Source organism: Papio anubis, chromosome 11 (genome assembly GCF_008728515.1).
Source record: "Papio anubis isolate 15944 chromosome 11, Panubis1.0, whole genome shotgun sequence".
In the NCBI taxonomy this organism is placed as follows: domain Eukaryota; kingdom Metazoa; phylum Chordata; class Mammalia; order Primates; family Cercopithecidae; genus Papio; species Papio anubis.
In genome coordinates this window covers 14,924,246-14,944,807 of record NC_044986.1, presented here as the reverse complement: position 1 = coordinate 14,944,807, position 20,562 = coordinate 14,924,246, and the positions used below count along the sequence as shown (strand labels likewise).

Here is a 20,562-nt window from a genome sequence, read left to right as displayed (position 1 = left end):
TCTCATAATTTGAAGAATGACATAGCTGAGAAAGATACTTAGTAAGACATTTTTAGGCATTGCTGAATTTGAATCATCTTCCAAATACTATATTCTGCCCCTTTCTTTATTGTAATAGTTTATCTGAAAGTACACAAAAATTAATAAATTGCTTTTACTATGCAATTCTGAAATATCAAGTCTGCCTCCAATAAAAAAAAAGTAACTACTTTTATAACATTAAGGCCAAGTCATTTGTAAAGATAATATCAACTGAGACTTTTTGGCACTTACGACTAATCCATTATAAACAACTGTCAATCTTAAAAACACAGTTCCAGTAAACATGTAGTTACACTGGGTACAGATAAGAAAATACAAGGCCTGCATGGTATCTCATGCCTGTAATTCCAGAACTTTGGGAGGCAGAGGCAGGTGAATCATATGAGGCCAGGAGTTCAAGACCAGCCTGACCAACACAGCAAAACTCCGTCTCTACTAAAAATACCAAAAAAAAAAAAAAATTAGTTGGGCGTGGTGGCGTTCGCCCGTAATCCCAGCTACTCAGGAGGCTGAGGCATAAGAATCACTTGAACCCAGGAGCAGTGGTTGCAGTGAGCCAAGATCGTGCTACTGCACTCTAGCCTGGGTGACAGAGCGAGTGAGGCTCTGTCTCAAAAAAAAAAAAAAAAAAATTAAGTACAAGACGCTCACTGGCCATGCTAAACCAAATGAATGAAAAGCGCCCAAAGTGATTTTATGCCGAGGGTCCATCCATACAAATAAATAAACAAAATCTTATCCTCTTCTTTCTATATTTTCTTACATTTCTTATACAAATAACAGAATGCTTCATTGTATTCACTTCAACAGGACAAAATCCTTAAAGAAAGACTGAAAAGAGCTGATAATCAAAATCTCAAAATTTATGTTTATTTTTGTTTTAGTGCTATCAATTTTCTGAGGTATTAACACAGGCAGGAAAACATTCTCAGTAAATTGAGCATCTGAGTCTACAAATGTCTTGAAGCACTCTGGCAAGTTACATGTATCCCATGTTGCTTTTGGTTTCCCATCTCTTCTTTGCTTCAAATCTAAAATGAAGAACATAAAAATCTCAATTTATTTCTTAAAATAAAAAAATACTTCGCTGAACACGTTTAGAGACCAAAGTAAAACAAACAAAAATTTTTCACATACTCCAATGATTACAAAATAAACATTAAACAGGATGAAGAAACACCTCCATATTTATAATCTGATAAGCATTCAACAAAGAAAAATAATGAGTAACAGTTACACATGAACTAGATCACAAAATATATTAGCAGAATTTCTACAATTTCTATGAAGTCAGAAGAATTACTACTAAAAATCTTAAGTAAACTCACCCCCATGCGAGTTTCTTCTTTTTTCGGGCAGCCTGTGAATTTTCAACCTCCTTTTTGGCTTTTACAAAGTTGTGGCAGGCAACTGCTTTGGCAATTTTTACACCAAGCTAAGAATTACAAAGGAGGAAAAAAAAAAGTGAAAATAAATATTCCAGCTAATACAGTAATCACATTTATATAAATAATTGAGAACTTATGGGTAAGAAAGCCATGTCTAGAAATTAGAAATTCTACGTTCAGTCCCTCTCAAAGTATAATGAATACAAAGATAGGACCCGTATCTCCTGTGACTCCCAATAGACCCTTTACCCTAGTTATACCAGTCTCCTGGATGGAAATCCTTCTCAAACTGAGGCCCCTCGAGGGTCCACAAAGGTAGTAATGAGGATCTTCAAGCTATTTCAGCATTGCAGTAGGCTGAACAGGAATTTACCCCTGATAAGGCTGCAGACACTGACAGAGACATCAAGTTTCTTTGCTCTGGGCTAGAATTACAGCAACTCAGTATGGTCACACCAGTTATCTCATGCTGATCAGAAGCTCTGATTGGCAGTCACAGATGTGATTAATAAAACATGGGAAAGCTAATTACTACTTCATAAATGCACTCTGTATGATGGGCAACAGCTTTTAATTCACTGAGAGAAAAAAGAATATCAGGGGTACTAAGGTGAAAAGGCTGGGCACCAGGACCACAGTATTAAAGTGTCCCCTGTGCAGGGCCCTCTATGTGTGCCCCCTTTACACCCATCTGCCAGTCCTACAAGGTCCATTCACAGTGAAATCCCCCATCCCAGAAGTCTTCTTTAACTCAACCTAAAACAGTCCTTGTTTCTCCAGCCCTTCAACTTTCAGTTACACACTCTGCTCTACACAGTGCTCTGGCTGCAGAGCTGTTCCCCAGCAAGTCTCTCCAGGATAAGCACTGTGATGATATCTTCTACTTTTAGTGTGCTCTTATTTTTAAAATGCCCACCAATGTGGACAGCTCAAGAGTACCCATTAAGAACCCAGGTTAAACAATAAAAATTAAGTACCTCTTTGGTGCTTCTTGCCTTTTCTATCCCTTGTACTCAACTGATGCACATTAGTAGACAGGCAGACTTGCAAAAAAGAAGAAATGACGTAGAAGCCACTCTAAAGTCAACAGGTTAAAGCCTAAGTTCTAGGGATCTGCTTGCCAATAGTAAGGCATGGCAGGAGGTTGAGCACATGTGTAAGCAAAGAAGCAAACTTAGGAGAGCAAGGTTTGGCATGCTTGACATGTCTTTCAGCTTCATCTTGGAGAACAGTTTCCTTTAGATGAAATCGACAAGTAGTAATCAAGCACTGTCTGTAGTTTATAAATGAGGGCAAAAACAGATTTGATTTTTCAGTACAGTTAAGAACATATATATAAAGAACTTAAACAAATGGAAGGAAGCTGACAATTGAACTACAGTGCCAAATTGGTCAACATCAACAGGAAAGGTGCCGAAGAAAGGATGATTCATTGTAAAGCAGACTGACCTCAGTGTCTTCCCAAAACTCAAATCCATATTTAGCAGTGCTACTGTTGTCTTCCTCTTTTTCAAAGGAATAACATTCATTCAACAAATTTTACGAAGGCATAAATGCATAATTTTGCCAGGCACTGTTCTAGGTGCTGGAGATACAGCATTGAGCAAAATGGGTTGTTTTCAAACTGTGGGGCTGGGGAGAAGGAGTTGGCAGTTACATTTGACCGCTTTAGTACTGGCTTTGTTCTTTTGGTTCTCTTTTCGTTTCCAGTTCTTTATTGTAGAAAAGTCCATGTAAGTCAACAAATAAAAAAAGGCTAAGAATCAAAAGCCTGTATCATCATCATCCCAGGAGAAAATGAAACTCTGGAAGGAGGCTGTGGCATAATTTATCATTAAGATGAAATTCCTATCCACTGAAAAACTATCCATTTGTCATACATGTAAAAAAAAAAAAAAATCAAGTTAATACCTGTCAACTAGTTAGGCTAGTCAACCTTGCAGTATCCAACAAATACCCAAATCTCACTAGCTAACTTTTATTTCTTGTCTCGCTTTAAGTCCCTGTGGATGGGCAGGACTCTCCTCTAACTTGTGATGCCAACATCTCAACATATGGCTTTCAGGATTATCATGGCGGAACAAGAGCTGGAGGGCCTCACAATGGCTCTTCGATGCTTTAGTTCAGTAGTGACACAAATCATTTCTGCTCAGAGCCCACTGGTCAGAACTACTCACATGGCTCCAACTAAATACAAGGGGGCTGGGAAATGTGGAGGTACAGCAGGCTCTGAAGGGAGCAGTAAATATACCTAATAAACTATCTTCTGCTGTAAATCATAGCTGGCTACTTGTGTTTAAGATGCATATAGGTCTCTCAACATTCAATGGACAATCAGTCTCTTTCCTGTTCCCCATCGCCAAAAGGTAAAACAGAAAAATCTATATTTTTTCCATTAACTCCATTCGTATCAAATGCAAATTCAGTTTTGCTAAAACCACCCACCAAAAATGGCCCACTCAGCTAGCTTCTCTTATATTTCAACTGAGACTATACTGTAAGAAACAAAAATTATCTGAGCCATATTTGCCATGTACCACATTAACAATGTGAGAAAATTATTTTTTAAAACTGTTGTCAATTAAGACATGGCTTACATTTTTCTCACTGGAATTTCCCAACATGGTTGTCCTGGTTAGGACAGCCAAACCAAGCCAAAGAGCAGATCCCTATGTCTGGGCGTGCAGTCATTTGACTTCAATAGACTCTTCCCCTCGACATGTCAGGTACTCTAAGACTGTAAAAGCTTTTAGTGCTCTAGCAAAGCTAAGGCCAAATCCAGCACAACCAGCATCACGGTAAATACTTACAGCATATGTTCCTTAATACAGTATATGCTTGTTAAAAATAATTCATTAGAATGTATTAAACAGCCATTCACATGAGAGGGCTCTATCATTTTGTAAACTTAATAAACGACTAGGTACATAGGCAACACTTTCAAACAGACCTGATCCTATAAAAGGTGTATTTTCTAACTGTATTTTACCTTGGCTTAGGTTAAACTATTCTTCAGCTGATAAAACACTAAACAAATCTGGTCTATGTATTCTCCACAGAAAGACATCTTATAGCTTATAATGATGATGAAAACTCATAGCCTTTTTGTGTCCTTCATATAATTAAAATGAATGTGTCTCACTTATTTCTCTGGAGAAAGAAAAAATATCTGAAAATATAAAAGGATAATAAGACCTTCTATGAAACAGGCAGTTGAGAAGAAATGGTTTCCCAGTCGAGATGACTAACCTGGGTTCCAGAATATAAAAGAATATCATGCTGTGTTGCAGTATTATAAACAAATAAAATAGGCTAAAAAGAATCCCTCTTTTGGTTCTATAAAAAGAAAAATGCATCTTCATGCTCAATGTAAACATCACAAAACCTTGGTCAATGGTTTTATATTTAAAAAATGGTTTTGGGTCATCAGATAACTATAGCAACACAATGTGGAAAGAAATTTCTTTAAATGAATAAAAATATATACAAAATTTCTTGTATGTGTAGCCAAAGTATCAGCATTTTCCATATAGAACATCCAATATTTTGCTGCATTTTAATTAAGGTGTCTAAACATTATCACAAAGAACTGCAAATTGGTCAGAGCATGCAGTAAGGAAAATTAAGCTCTAAAGGCTTTTTATCACCATATTTCAGGAACCAAGGGTGTAAAATGTTCTAATTTGGGATATATTAAAAGCCATAAAAGGTCTTTCAAAAAGATTAATGGTACTTTGCTTGGATTTAAGATAAGGGCTTTAGCTGGTTGGAAAAGCAGGGCCCTGGCTGGACCCTTGAGGCATTCATCTTTACAGCCACTTGGAAGATTTGTAAAAGCGTCTGCATAACCTCAAGCAAATGCACGGCGACATTTTTTTTAATTCCTTTCAATTTTACAGGTTTAGCGTGTGTAAATCATATTGGGTTGTAAAATAGATATAATGGCACATCCTTGTAACATAGTACAGATTTTTAAAAGACAAACTTCAAATTAAGTTAGTTTTTCTTGCAAAATCTTGTCATTATAAAGTTTGCTGATAATCATTTGAAGCATCTGATTCAAACCGCTTAATCTAGCATAACTGTAAATTTCTTATCTGTTTCAGAATATATTTTACTCATCTCAAAATTACTAGCTTGTAACAGATTTTTAAAGTTTTCCTCCCTTTTGAACACTTTCAAGGCACTTATTTAAAAATACCAATTATCATACTTTAACTTTTTATGGAATAATAGGTCTCTATGAAAAATATTTATGCCATTCGCTTTTGTTCTTTAATTAAATGAAAACAGATGTTTTCTGAAGTAAAGCGGAACCATTACTGGAGTACTTAAAGTGTTAAGGTCTTTAATTTTTATATCAGTTTGGTCGACAATTCTTGATTGTCTTTACTCAAGCTCAACATTAATGTCAAGCAAGTTACCTAGGAGACGAAAGAGATCAAAGAGACAAAAACCCCTCCAATGTCTGATTAATCAAGCCTGCAAACAGCTTATTTCTTTTAGCCTGCATGCAAGTATGAAAATGAGATTCTGGGAGCCGAACATTGTGCAGATTTGTTCATTCTTATCAGAACAAAGCCAGCGGCAGCTTATTTCATGGATCATTGGCACTGTCATCAGTGCTACACAGAACGGGTGACAGCTCCTCATTTTGAGGCTTGAACAAAATTAGCAAAAAGTCGGCACAAATTAGCCTCTCATCTTTTTAGTAATATGACATTATTCATTTACTTTTTATCCAATTTTTAATTTTTTCCTTGTCAGCTATCCCTTTCTAGTGTCTCTTGCATAGCATCATAAAATGCCTTCCAAAAAACAAGCAAAGAAATAGCCAAAGTTGAAATAACATACAAAGTTCAAGAAGCAAATAAGAAAAAGCACTTTCAATGACTGGTAATACTGTGTTTTTAAAAAATAACTTTCGAAACGCTGCACTAAGATTGATTTTTAAAAAACAGCTCAGAATGCCATGCAGTGAAGGAATTTTAAGAAACTGGTGGTATATTTCAACAAAGAATACAATGTGACCAATGTGTTTCACTCAAACCACAATTCAATATGGTATGTGCTCTAGTAAATTCAAGACATCTACATTTGAACTGGTACCTTTCCCTCCGTGGTCACACCTGAGATGCCAAAGCCCTGGTGAAGCAAATAAACTAGGCCATATCCAGTCACTTAACTCCTTCTTTAAATCAAATCATTTTCTGTTCTAAAAAATAACCTAATTTCACTGTCACCTTAAAATATGCATGGACAGGTTTGCATATGTTTGCATGTTTGTGTACTACATATATCTATATGTATGTACAATTGTATAAACAGCTATCATTTATTTTTATACCTACAACTCCTATCACTTTATTTCAAAGCATAACCCAACAAATCCTGTTTTTAAAACACATCAGATATATATACAAATATCTTTGATCATATATGTGTATATCCACATATCATTCATAGATGTGTGTATATGTGCATATGAGATTCATATACTCAACTCTGATTTCATAGTGAAATCATTTACATAACACCTGTTTTAATGATGACTATTAAGGCTTCAAATTATATGTGGATTACAGTATTCCAAAGGAGGGAGAAGAAGATGTTCTACTGTTGAAATTACTCCTGGATACAGACATTTATATTCAAGCAACTTATGCCATTCATAAGGGAAAAAAGCATTAAAAAATTAACCATAAGCTGTTAGATGCTTTACACAGCCCCCATAAGAAAGACAGTTTTTTTAAAGAACTGTAGTACTGTTTTCAGCAATTTCTTTATCTCTGTTCTTCTAAGTAAGAAAGCCTATTAACAAGCTTTGAACTTAAAATCACATTTACAATAATGTGCCATCAACAGTTTTATAAGCTAATTAGAAAAAGATTAATTAATGACTGGCTGCTAATAAAATGGCAATCATGAAGAAAGAAACCAAGGGTGCTAAGCTTCAACTACCACCAATTAAGAGCTAATTACAAACAAATTATATATGTGTTTTGCTGTGGGCTTTAATTTACTAAAATGGTTTTAATTAAAAGAGAAAACATGCTGATTAATTGAACTGCAGAAAAAATCTACAGTATAAACTGTGCTTTGTCTGTCTCTTTAATTAGACTTGTAACATCTGAAATCTTTTAAGGTTAGTTAAAAGCACAGATAAACATAATTAAAGGAGAGCATAAGGAACGCCATTCGAGGTGATCACCCAATCATACCCCAAAGGTTAAAAGAAAACATCCTCAATGTAATGAGATCTGAATGAGCACACCTAAAAACCTGAGAGAAAAAAACCGTCACTGAACACTAGCCTTATTTTTCTGATGTTAAAATGCTGCAATGTCACGGCTGTGCACAATTTTGTATGGGAACAAACATATCTTTAAACTAGATGTAAAGAAATTCATCCAGGCCCTCTCCTACTTGGGAAGACACAGCTTATTTTCCATAAACTTTGCTAATTGTTGATCTACATGTCATAGCTGAATTACTTGTAAGAACTAAGGAGAACAAGGCTTCAAATAATTAAAATAGCCCTTTAAACGCCCCCCTAGATAATGTGCGGAATACAAAATGATACACAGAGGAACTTTTAAATTAAAAAGCACTGAAAAATGACCAAAGTTAATGAATGAGAGCGAGTTCTAGATGATCCTCAACAGACACACATACCCTTCCCAAAGGCAGAGTTCCCACCTTCCCTAGGTGATGAATTAGCTGCTGACCAACACAAGCCTATTTGGTGAGAGGTTTTTTCCCTCCCCAGTCTCCTAGATTCTTTCTCATTGCTGATTAGTGAAATATACCAAAAAGAAAATGGTCTCCTAAACTCTACTGCTTTACTGGAAAGTGTAATAATAAACAAGCAAACAAAAGAAAAAGTAAGGGACAGAAGGCACAGTAGTAAAATTTGAAAGAGAGACATAAAATATATTTTGCCGGAGAGTGCAGATATTAGATGACTCTGTATGAAATAACCATTTAAACAAAAAACAACCATTTGCTTTTACAGTAAAACCTAGATTATATTCATCATACACATCCCTGACACTAGCAATGAAATAACTTCCTTTCCATAAAAATAAAATGTTGATTTGGAGATATTAAATTTAAACCCTTAAAATACATATAATACTTAATGCATTTTTACTATGTTTACTCAGTCTTCAGTGGCTAGAAATCACAATTAAGACAATAGAAAAGACCTGCAACCTTTCCGCAGGGTCACAGGTTCCAGTGGTCAATTGTTAGAACAGTTAATTGGAATATACACCGTTAAGCTTCGTATCTGAGCAAACCGTTTTACCTCAGAAATACGGTTGTCAAGACATTTCTACACAAAGTATTCACAAAAACAGAAAAAAGATCTGCTTCACTATAACATTGTCTTTCAATTCACTTTTTTTCAGTTATTTTTTTGATGCAAACATAGTGGCACTGACTAGAAGTAACTTTAAACTTAAGTTTGAGAACATCTCTAGTTCAAAATTTAAACAAATGTTTTAAACTCCAGATACAGTAACACTCTAGGTACTCTGATCAAAATTGTATTATTCGGGGAGAGGGTTTTTTTCCCCCAGGGGGAGGGGACTTCAAGCTCCTTTTCCACCAAGATAACAGCACTTGCATCTACATAAAACTAATAACTGAAACGAAAAGGAAGAATTGTAGTCGAACCCTCTCAAGGAAACCAAAAGCTAACAATAAACTGACTGGAAAAGTCCTCCTGAATATTAGAGCAAGTGCTACAGCATCCACAGCACTTTTGAGAAAGGATTACTTCTCAGATGTTAACATAAAATGAAAAATCTGTCTCCTCAAATGTACATATATAGTCCTCTTCTAGGAGAATGCCTTCAGGTGTTCTGCGCAATTGCTTTACAGAGTTTAGGCTACAAATTAACAGTCTGCCCAAATTTAGGAAGCATTTAATTCACTTAGTTATAAAATAAAACTTGAACAATTCAAACTTTATTTTGTTTTTAATGGCCATTCCTACCTTCTTGAAATATTGACAAACTATTACTACTTCAACATTATTAACTTTACCTGTATTTTGAAATCCAAAAATTTAAGCAGTCTACTTCATTTATAATAAAATTAAAATTCAATTCCTGGCACAATTCATTCTGCCAATACCACACTTACATCTATAAAGAGGGTACCATTAAAATGAGATATAGATATATTTATCATTTCTACCTGTGATACACCGTGGTTATATACTCAATAATATTAAGCTCAACAGCACTAAAGGCTAAAGTCATTGCCTTAGTTCCTCTTTTATAAGTTCAAAAAATGAGCTTTAAAATATGAAAAATTTTATCATATCATGACTCTAAATCAAAGGGTTTGGATTCAACAAAGATGGCAGTGCATTATAACCATAGGATCTCAGATGTAAATATTATATTAAATGCCTTGCAAATCATCAAAAACCAATATGATTACTCTTTGTAGCTTGTGCAAAACTATTATGTTACAACATAAAATTCTGGTGTTTTCAAGGAGTCAGGTTTACTCTGCCGTCAAAGACCATCCTGTTTCAGCTATTTACAAAAAAAGTATAATCTTTAAGGGCATAAAAAAGCTCAAATGAAATTCATAGGCAACCTCTTTTTCCCCATTCATTTCTGCCATCACACTATACAGGTATAACGGAAATCAACCTGAGCAATAGGTATGATGCTTTGGATGGCAAACACTCACTGTTCTGCAGCCAAACCAAGTTGGTTTTTATCTACAGCAGGCTAACATGAAGATGCCTAGAGAGAAATTCCCTTTTATGTGAGGTTCAATCTAAGTAATCAGTAGTAAGCAGCTACTTCTTTAACATTATTAACTTTACCTGTATTTTAAAATCCAAAATTTTAAGCACTCTACTTCATTTATAATAAAAAATTAATTTATTAAATAAAATAAACTTTATAAAATTAAATTAAAATAATTTATTTATTACAATTTTTAGTTAAATCTGTTTCCTTAGCTAAATCTAGGCTTTAGCACTTAAAGTATTTGTTTCTATTGTTTTCTATAAATTGGTATGATTTAGATTTTAATAAACATAATGTATAAGAAAAGAAAGTACCAAAGCGTGGCATTTTCAATTATCATTATCAATGAATGGAATGTACATCAAACCAAGTCTGAGTTTAACAAGCCACAAATATGCTCAAATACTTGAATGTGTATTTTATACACATACACACACACACATATTTCAAATTAAAACAGTTTCATCAGTATGACACAAACCCAACTATATGTTTCTACTTCATCTCTCCTCCAAGACTTTTAACAAAGTATTCAACAGGAGGGACAGTCTCAACCACATTACATGATAAAACCAAAGATGTTGGCAAAATCTAGGCTTCAAACATGTGAACGTGATTGAGTCATCCCCCCAAACCAGATTCTACACATCTTAATGTCATCATTAATTCAAGAGAACATGATTCTGGAAAACTATGTTCTTGCTGTATCACAATAGGAGCACACTAACAGTCTTATTTTGGAATACCGTTTGTGTGTGTGTGGTTTTTTTTTTCTTTTTAAGAACTATTTTCAAGGCCTATTCTCAGACATGGTTCCACTTTTGGCTTCATTTTTCTCAATACTGATGCTACCCCATTGGTTTCATAGGCTTATAAATGTTAAACATCAAAAATTAGTTTCACTTATTATGGTTGGAAAAGGCTTTAAGAACTCTGGGATCTGTGCCTCTGAGCAAAGGCTTTATCAGCAGGTCCCAGTCACTGCTGCTTGAAAAAAGAAAACGGTACTGATGAAAACCAATATACCTGATTTCCAAAAGGACACCTACCATGCACGTATACATTTAATTCATAAAGGGCTTCTGTCCCCAAACTCACACTTAGTTCTCAAAATCCCATCTCATATCCACAGTGATTGGTACCAAGGAGATAAATATGTAAAATTAAATCTCAAACCAAACTATTCATTCAAAAATTCCATCTTGATTATTCTTCACGGGTGCTTAATGAAAGTAACATCGGTATCTTTCCAATGCCTGTGTCTGAACTGCAAACATTTTCCAGATGTTTTTCCACTTATACAGGGCAAAGAACAGGGCCTAAATTATTTTTCTTTTAATCAGAATGCTATAATCTGATTAAAAGAATGCTATAATCCCACATCAAATAAATTTATTTGTATGAACATAAAAAGAACACTGCGGAAAACATTTACTATTCTTACATTTACAAGTGCTGAAAATCTCATGTATCTCTAAAGCAATCTCATTTGTCAAAAAGTATGACAGGAAATAGCCCTTAAAAAATGGAAAACATCTAGTCAGTATCATACAATTCCCATTTCTAAAACTGCAGTATGACAAAGCAAAAAAAAAAAAAAAAAGAATCCTAATATCCTCAAAGGAAACTCACATTTCTGAAACCTCTAAGGCACTAGTTCTGTATGCTTTGACAAACAGCTTCAAACTGCACATAGAAGGAAAGCTTGCAGTGAATGGTAACGCGGCAGACAAGGACAGAGTGCATATGCAACTGCTGGTGGGCAGAATGTCACATGGTGACCCTAAACCAACCCAGTGCATCATTTAGGAAAACTTTATCCAAATCCCAATTGTCCACATTTACTGAGAAATTTAACAAAGACACATAAAAGATTCTATAATCCAATAGCTCACTTAAGCCAAGTTTTAGATTTAGTTTGCCAGGTGACAATTAAAAGTACAATGAGGTCATATTTTAAAGATCAAAAGGAATTTGGCAGTCACCATAATAAAAACCTCACAAGCAAGAAAATCAGCAGTGGACACTAAAACAAACGGGGAAAACATGAGAAAGAGCACATTGACACAGTCTCAGATTATCTCCTAACTCCCCACAAGACACTTATTTATTCCAAAGGAAGAAACAATAACGTCACAGTGGAGAAATCTGGAGACACTACCTGAAGTAGTTAATCAAAGTAACACCATCAGGAAAGGGACAAAGAGACTGCATGAGTCTCTGGATCGCTGACACTGAGAAACACACATTACTCCTGGGATTTTCCTGCCAAAAATGCATAACCTAAAATTAATCATGAGGAAACAGTAGACAATCAAAATTGTAAGGGACATGCTACAATGTAACTGGCCTCTTCACATTAAGGTTCTGAGAAACAAAGACAGACTGAGGAAACATTCCAGATTAAAAAAACTAAAGAAACATGATGACAAAATGCAAAGTCATTGACCAGGAAAAAGAACTTTCTTTTGCTATAAATGGAATTAGTGGGACACCTGGCAAACTTAAATAAATTATGTCAAACTAGAAAACATGAAGGCAAATGTTGTAAAATGTATTTCCAGTATCTGAGGGAAAGGTAAATAGGAAATCTTTTTACAAATTTCTCAACTTTTTGAAAGTCTGAAATAATTGCAAAATATAAAGGGTGTTGTTTTTTTTTTTGTTTTAAGTAAAATGTGTTCAACTCAAAACTTCAGCATTACTAACTCTACTAAAAGGAGCATAGAACCTGCAGTAAAATAAATGCTTCTCTGTGAATTCCCCTTGTTTCAGATGGGGGTACTAATAAGCAGAAAAAGATAAAAAGATGGACAGTTGTGCATAGATCACACGGAGTCCACATTTTAACCCTAAAGACTAGGCTTTGCCTTACCTTTTCTTCCTTTAGCAAAGCAAACTCTGAGGAAACTGACTGACTTGGGGGATTCTGCTGGTCAGTCACTTGCTACTTGGAAGAAATCACACAATACGCAACTCTGGGATCTTCCAAAAGGAAGAATGGACAAGCAACGGCAATAGGACACCAGTTTGTTAAGTCCTGTGATCCTGAAGAGACCAGCGAAGAGAAAAAATCCATACCATTTCTAAGAACAATAGGGCAGCCATACTCTATGTCTCTTGTTAGTTTTTCTTTTTTTTTTTTTTTTTTTTGGAGATGGAGTCTCGCTCTGTCGCCCAGGCTGGAGTACAGTGGCTTATGCGCCTGTCTTACGCTTTACTCGGAACTATCTCACAGACTCCAGAGCAGGCAGCATCTGACAGCAACTGGTAACACATTTCCAGAATTGTTAAAGGGATTCAAGAGACACTTGTTCAACATACGGCAGGACATGGAATACTTCATCATCACTAGTAATGCATTTAAGTATCAGTTCTCTAGAAGGTTCTGTTTCTGATCCAAATGAGGTAGATATTCAGACCAGACTTCCATCAGCTTCTGCATCCCTAGGGACTGGTTACTGCTGCCTTGTGTGCTTTTCAGTCCCTGAAAGCTCCCTTAAATCTTCAGCCACTCCTCACTATACTCCCCCATCCTTAGAGCCAGAAAGGTATCTATGCATTGGAGTCTCTTCCAACCCCACAGGCACCGCCCCTCCCCACCATTTCCTGACATTTTCATGGTCAACTCTCCAAATTTGACCACTTCCAAGCTGGTCAAGAAACGAACCCACTATTTCTAAAAGCCTTTCTATGGAAATAAAAGTTTCAAGTGCCAAAAGAGTCTACTTACTAACAAACAAAACAGATTATGTTTGTTGAATATAATTTTAAAGATGATTTTCAGCACAGATCTCATCATAGGGAGAAGGACTCCTACTTTATTCATATTGAAGAAGCCACTATAATAACAACTAACACTGAAATCCTACTGAGTTTGTGGCACCATTCAACACACTTTCAAATTCACTTCATTAAAATGAGATACCTGTACCTTTCTATTCTAAAACAGATTAATAAAATGCTATTATACACAATGAAAGCTATATTCAATGAATCAAAATATGGCTACCTTAGAGATGAAATAGAGTAATAGTTAAACTGCACGCACAAGAACTTATAAGATGGGAAGGGGAGAATTGTATCTTATAAGAAAAAAAAAACAGTGAAAATACTTTGTGATCTAGCACTTTCACTTCTGGGTACATACCCAAAAGAACTGAAAGCAGGCATTCAAACAGATATTTGTACACCAATATTCATAGCAGCATTTTCATAATGGTCAAAAGGTAGAAGTAACCCAAGTGTCCACTGAAAGATGAATACATCAGCAAAATGCAATATAAACCCAGAATGTAAGAAGTACATACAACAGAGTATTATTCAGCCTTAAAAAGGAAAGGAATTCTGACACATGCTGCAACATGGAGTAAATCTGAGGATACTATGTTAAGTGAAATATGCCAGATGCAAATGGACAAATATTAAATAATTTCACTTATATGAGATACCCATAGCAGTCAAATTCATGGAGACAGAAGAGTGGCTGCCCAAGGCTGGGTGGAGGGGAGAATGGGTACAGAGTTTAATAGGTACAGAGTTTCAGTTCTGCAAGACAAAAAGCTTTGGAGGAAGATGATGATGGTTGGATAACAATGTGAATGTACTTAATGCTACCAAACCGCACAGTTAAAAATGATTAAGATGGTATATTTTATGTTACGCACATTTTACAAGTAAAAAATACCTTATATAAAATGTCAGCTTATTTTCTGAAAGGCCAAATAACTGCCATTTGTGTTATTTCTTGGCTATTTCCCTAAATTAAGTCCATGGCTTTATAATTTCCTTTACATTAGTCATTAATATATATTCTCTCTCTCACACACACAAACACATTCACACACATTATACACAGAAGTATTTAATGTGACAAATGATTTTAAAAGGTTTAAAGAAAAAAAGATAATTTCTGAATCCCCTTTCTGAACTTGTTTTTCCTTACACCAAAATAAAAAATTCACAAGATACTTAAAGCCTGCAGTCAAAAAGAAAAAGACAAAACAAAAAATGCAAAAATCACAACATCCATCCATCCACAGTAGATATTTTTACATCAGATCTAACGATGAAAGAGTGCAACAGTACTTCCATAGAAGAATTTGCTGAAATCACAAAGTTATCTCTGGTCTCAGTTTAGGATAAAAAGTCCGAATAGTGAGTGTGGCCAGTAATTTACCCAGATAACCCATGATGCTCTCTAGGTAACAAAACACTATGGAGTAGTTTAAGTCTGAGGTGAAGGAGGGAAGGATCAAGGCACTAAAAAAGACTATGGTGGAGATTTTTTCCTAGAAAGGAAAAAAAGGAATTACAAAACAACAAAAATAATAAAAACACATGCCAATATGAGCTCTTTAATCTATACTGACATTAATTCTCAACTGGGGGAATTTGCCCACACCCCACCTCCAGGAGTATAAGTCAGAATCTTCTTGTGGTCTTCTGTACTTGGAAAAAGAATATCCAATATATCTATTAGTTTTATACTATAGAAAAAAAGAAAAAAGACTCAAAATTCTTTAGGGCTGAGGGGGGATGTGTTGAGCAAACAGTAAGAAAGCACTTTACCAAGGGTTAAGAAAAGTTTGAGGGATGTGACCTTAGAATACACAGTTGCCCTCAGAGTTCAAATGAGTTAAAGATGCAAATGGAAAAGAAAGCTAGCATTTTAATCATACCTGAAACAAACTTCTCTGATCTAGGTAAAATCTAAGGTTCAGTATCAATCATGGATTATTTCTAGCAAGAGTTTTAGACCAGAATGATTTAAATGACAGAATGAGAGAGAAGAAAATGGACAAAAAGGAAAACCTTAGATGAAATATTTTAATACTGAACTTATTAATGATCATAAAAAGAATACACATTCATTTTAGAAAATTTGAAAACACAGAAAATGTGTAACCCATTTGACTCACCTCTCGAGTAGCTAGCTGGTTGCTAAGTTCCTCAGCCTTCTCAATATTCCACTCCTCCACAGCCTGGTCTATCCTCTTTTCAAGGCCTGACTAGAAAGAAAAGAAACCTAAAATTAAGAGCAGGAAGAAAAGCAAACATTTGCTAGCCAAGACCATGTCACAGGGTTATACTGGATGTGTTACACATGTAGACCATTTAATTCTCACAGTAACACCAGAAGGTAGCTGCTACCATTCCCATTGGTACTGGCTGAAACAGTAAATGGCTTACCTGAGGTCATATAACTTCTTGAACTAATAAAAATAAGATGCAGGCCGGGCGCGGTGGCTCACGCCTGTAGTCCCAGCACTCTGGGAGGCCAAGGCGGGCGGATCACGAGGTCAGGAGATCGAGACCATCCTGGCTAACACGGTGAAACCCCGTCTCTACTAAAAATGCAAAAAATTAGCCAGGCGAGGCGGCAGGCGCCTGTAGTCCCAGCTACTCGGGAGGCTGAGGCAGGAGAATGGCGTGAACCCGGGAGGCGGAGGTTGCAGTGAGCTGAGATCTGGCCACTGCACTCCAGCCTGGGCGACTAAGCGAGACTCTGTCTCAAAAAAAAATAAAATAAAATAAAATAAAATAAAATAAAATAAAATAAAATAAGATGCAAATCCAGACTTTTGTGAATCAAAGCCTATGCTTTCCCTTAATAACAACAATAATGTTGATGAAAACAATAGCTAAAAATTATGGAGTGTTTATTACGTGGCAGATTCTGGGCTTAGTACTGTAAGAAGGCTCATTTAATTCTTATAATAACACCATGAATAATAATACTATCCTGTTTTAAAGGTGAGGAAACAGAGCCTGAGACTCCTGAACTTGGCCAAAGCCACAGTCTGTACGCAGTAAAGCCATCACATGAATTCAGGTTTGCTCAGAGCCTGCATTCTCAACCACAAGTTTCTTCTGTCTCTTTTCTTACTGCCCATTCCTATAGCTCAAGACTTTCAATCAATAGCCTCCACAGTCTTTGACTATGACCGTTAGGCTGAATATTAAACAGCAGAGGAAAATTACACATAAGATTGATTTTATTTTCTTATGTATATGTTTCTATTTACTAAAGATACTTCAGGAAATTATAATTAATATTTTCATGGGATTACCAAACAGACTAGGGTAGAATGCATCACACATTTATAAAAAGATGCTTAGACTTAAATAACTGCAGTTCTAGCTTGTGAAAATAGCTACTACAGATAATAAAAAATTTAAAATATGGTCTAATATACGCTTCTTAGAAGCAAATTTTATCCCAACAATGTCTTATCTAGTCTCTTAACTTCCACATTCACTGTTAATACTCTACCTCTTACAGACTTTTCCTTATTTAATAACAGAAGTCCTAAGAATGTCTCTCCATCAGCATATTGCTTGATTATGCCAGTCAACTGAGAGAATTCTGTTCCTGTGTAGCCTTTGTTGAGATGAGATGTAAAAAATAACAACATAATTTGCCTAAACAGATTACAGAAACAAAAACCAGTAAGGTTGTCACTGATGTCTGTTGCTAAGAGAAGATGATTCCTTCTCACAGACCCCACCTAAGTATTTAACACCTGCAAGGGCAACAGACTTTTCTGCTTGCTTTGCTGTTTAGCTGGAGACCATTCAACAGTGCCTCATAGTCTGACCGGAGGCCATAAGGATCTAATGGTCACCTCCCATTCTTGTCCTATGATCATCTACCAGTCTCCAGAAACATCTCTTTCTTCCATTTCTACAGAACTCCTCTCCTAACGGTCCAAACACCACCCTGGGACCTCTAACTTCATGCACTTCAGAAATCTATACTCTAGGCCAGTGCCGCTTCAGTCATGGCCTGTGGGCCAGGTCTGGTCTGTACACAGTGCCTACCCATGAACCGTTTATTTTGGTCCATGTAAAGATGAGGAGCTTGTGCCAGAATACAAATCAGCTTCATGACTAAACACAGTTTTGTAGTGGCCGGGAGTGCTGATACACACCTTTAGTCCCAGAGCTACTAGGGATGCTGACAGAAGAGGATTGTTTGAGCCCAGGAGTTTGAGGCTGCAGTGGGCTACAATCACACCACTGCAGTTTAACCTGGGTGACAGAGCAAGACCCTGTCTCTTAAAAACAACAACAAAACAGTTTGTCTAGATGGCTTTTGCTGGGGGTGGTGGGGGACTAGAATTTCTCCATGAGGAAAGTAGTACACTGAGTTACATTCAGGCACACATTCCTTATCTCTTTGTATATCAGTGCACTTGGAGTAAGATTGCTATATGTCATGTTATAGACACTGCCCGAAAGTTCCACCTCCAAAACTTCATAATCTAGAATTCTACTCCCTGAATATAATTCTTCCACTCACCCTAAGTCTTTTTACCTAATGCATCTGCTTTGCCTTTACTGGAACCTCATTCCCTGGCACAGTCCTTCAGTCCCTTCTTAGATCCTCCTCTTCTTCCTCTCTAACTTGCAACCCACAATTACCATTATCAACTAAACTCTAAGCCAGTGGTTCTCAAAGTTTAAGTGCTGAACTAGCAGTATCAACATTACCTGGAAACTTCTTGGAAATGCAAATGCAAATTCTGTGAAAAACTCTGGACTAGGGGCCCAGCAATCCATATGATTCTGATGCATGCTAAAATATATGTCAACTGTGTCTTTTTTTTTGGGTGACAGAGTCTCATTCTGTCACTAGGCTGGAGCGCAGTGGCGCAATCTCAGCTCACTGCAACCTCCGCCTCCTGGGTTCAAGTGATTCCCCTACCTCAGCCTCCCAAGTAGTTGGGACTACAGGCGTATGCCAACACGCCCAGCTAATTTTTTGTATTTTAGTAGAGACGGGGTTTCACCATGCTAGCCAGGATGGTCTCAATCTCCTGACCTCATGATATGCCTGCCTCAGCCTCTCAAAGCGCTGGGATTACAGGCATGAGCCACCACAGTCGGCCATGTCCTCCTTCTCAAAACTACCCACTATCTCCTCTGGTTGTCCCTTAATCACAGTGTTCCTCAAGTTTCTGACTAGCATATTTTTCGTCTTACTTTTCACCCTCCCCAGTAATCTACTCTGTCCTGGAGCTTCAATTACTTTTTATGAGCTGGTTGCGCTCTCTAAATAATTAAAAACACCTGACTTCCCCCGTGCCAATATCTACATCTCCAGCTACTTGCTAATCATCTTCACACTGAAGGCCTGAAAAGGCAAGGTCTTCAATTTCATGATGTCTGTAACAAGCCCAATACTTGCTGTCCCACTTCTCCTCCTCCGTAGTCACCCTTGATAGAATCCTGAGTTATCTTCAATGCTTCCAACCCCTTGCTCCTATCTGAACTCTATTTTGGCAAAGGTCTCTCATTTCTTCATTCTGTGCTTCTTCAGGGGCATGCAATCCCTTATTTGGAATATTATAACAATCTCCAAACTAGTCTTCTCTTTCTGAAACAGATATCATTACCCAGCTTAAAGCATTACTTCATATTCCCTTTGAATAACACCCCACTCCCTTCACAAAGGGGTCCCCAAATGCTTTCTCAGCCCCATCTTCAGCAATGCTATGCTTTTTAATCTCTGGCCACATTTACCATTTTCTTAATGTTCCCTGTGCCTCTGATGTGCTTCTCTTGGAAAAATATTAATCATTCCTTTAGGCTCACGTTGAATGTTACCTTCCCTATCTATGTAGCGCTCCTCAGCCCTACATTCCTATGACCCCATCACCCTCCCCAAACCCCACACAAGGCTCTCCACACTGTACTGTTGCTGTACCTTGTGTCCTTTCAGCATTTAACTTGTCTGACACACTACAGCAAGTTGTGTATTCTCCCCTCTTGGGTCCTATACTCAGTGGGAGCTGGCTGCGTGTCACCGGCTTGGTGTGTCCCAGAATCCAGCCCAGTTCCTTCTACATAGAAGACATTAATTCAGTCTGTGCTACTGAGCTGATGTTCACACTGCAGTCATCCATATTTGCATTCATACTAAAAGGACCCCACTCAAACTGGGAACATTACAACCAACTACTCTGAGAAGCTTCCAAGAGAATTCACAACAGTAATATTGAAGTAATAATGCCCCTATGGTTAAAAAAAGGTACATGTACTGTACTCATTTATATATGCATCTATCCTGGTACTAGAATATATACATTCCTCAAGGGCACGGGGAGTATCTTCTCCATCCTGGGCTCACAGAGCTTAAAATAGTACCTGCACCTAGAACTTTACTATTTAATTTATATTGAAAATAGTTATTTTATTTAAAAAATGTAAATACAACAGTCTCACTTTCCTGTGCAGAATATTAGGCATCGCCTCAAATGTCACTGACACATATTTGTATGTGTCAAAATGTATTTGTACAAAACATTAATATCAAACTACAAGTTTCCTTGCACTACAAATTCTTGCAT

General features: G+C 36.6%; 1 protein-coding gene across 4 annotated transcripts in view; it reads right to left on the bottom strand.

Moving 5' to 3' along the window:
- Window positions 1-887: 887 nt before the first annotated feature.
- The window catches only part of FAM204A (family with sequence similarity 204 member A), a 32,686-nt gene continuing 13,011 nt past the window's right edge, over window positions 888-20,562 (bottom strand). For 3 of the 4 annotated variants that reach the window (XM_017944369.3, XM_009215470.3, XM_003904312.4), the window contains 3 exons: window positions 16,129-16,218; window positions 1,371-1,477; window positions 888-1,073 (listed from right to left, as the gene is read on the bottom strand). In XM_017944369.3, the coding sequence (XP_017799858.1) occupies window positions 1,022-1,073; window positions 1,371-1,477; window positions 16,129-16,218 (249 nt within the window). In that variant the 3' untranslated portion in view covers window positions 888-1,021. Of the gene's footprint in view, window positions 1,074-1,370; window positions 1,478-2,407; window positions 3,294-16,128; window positions 16,219-20,562 lie in introns of those variants that run through there. The other variant, XR_002524469.2, reaches the window with a different exon arrangement.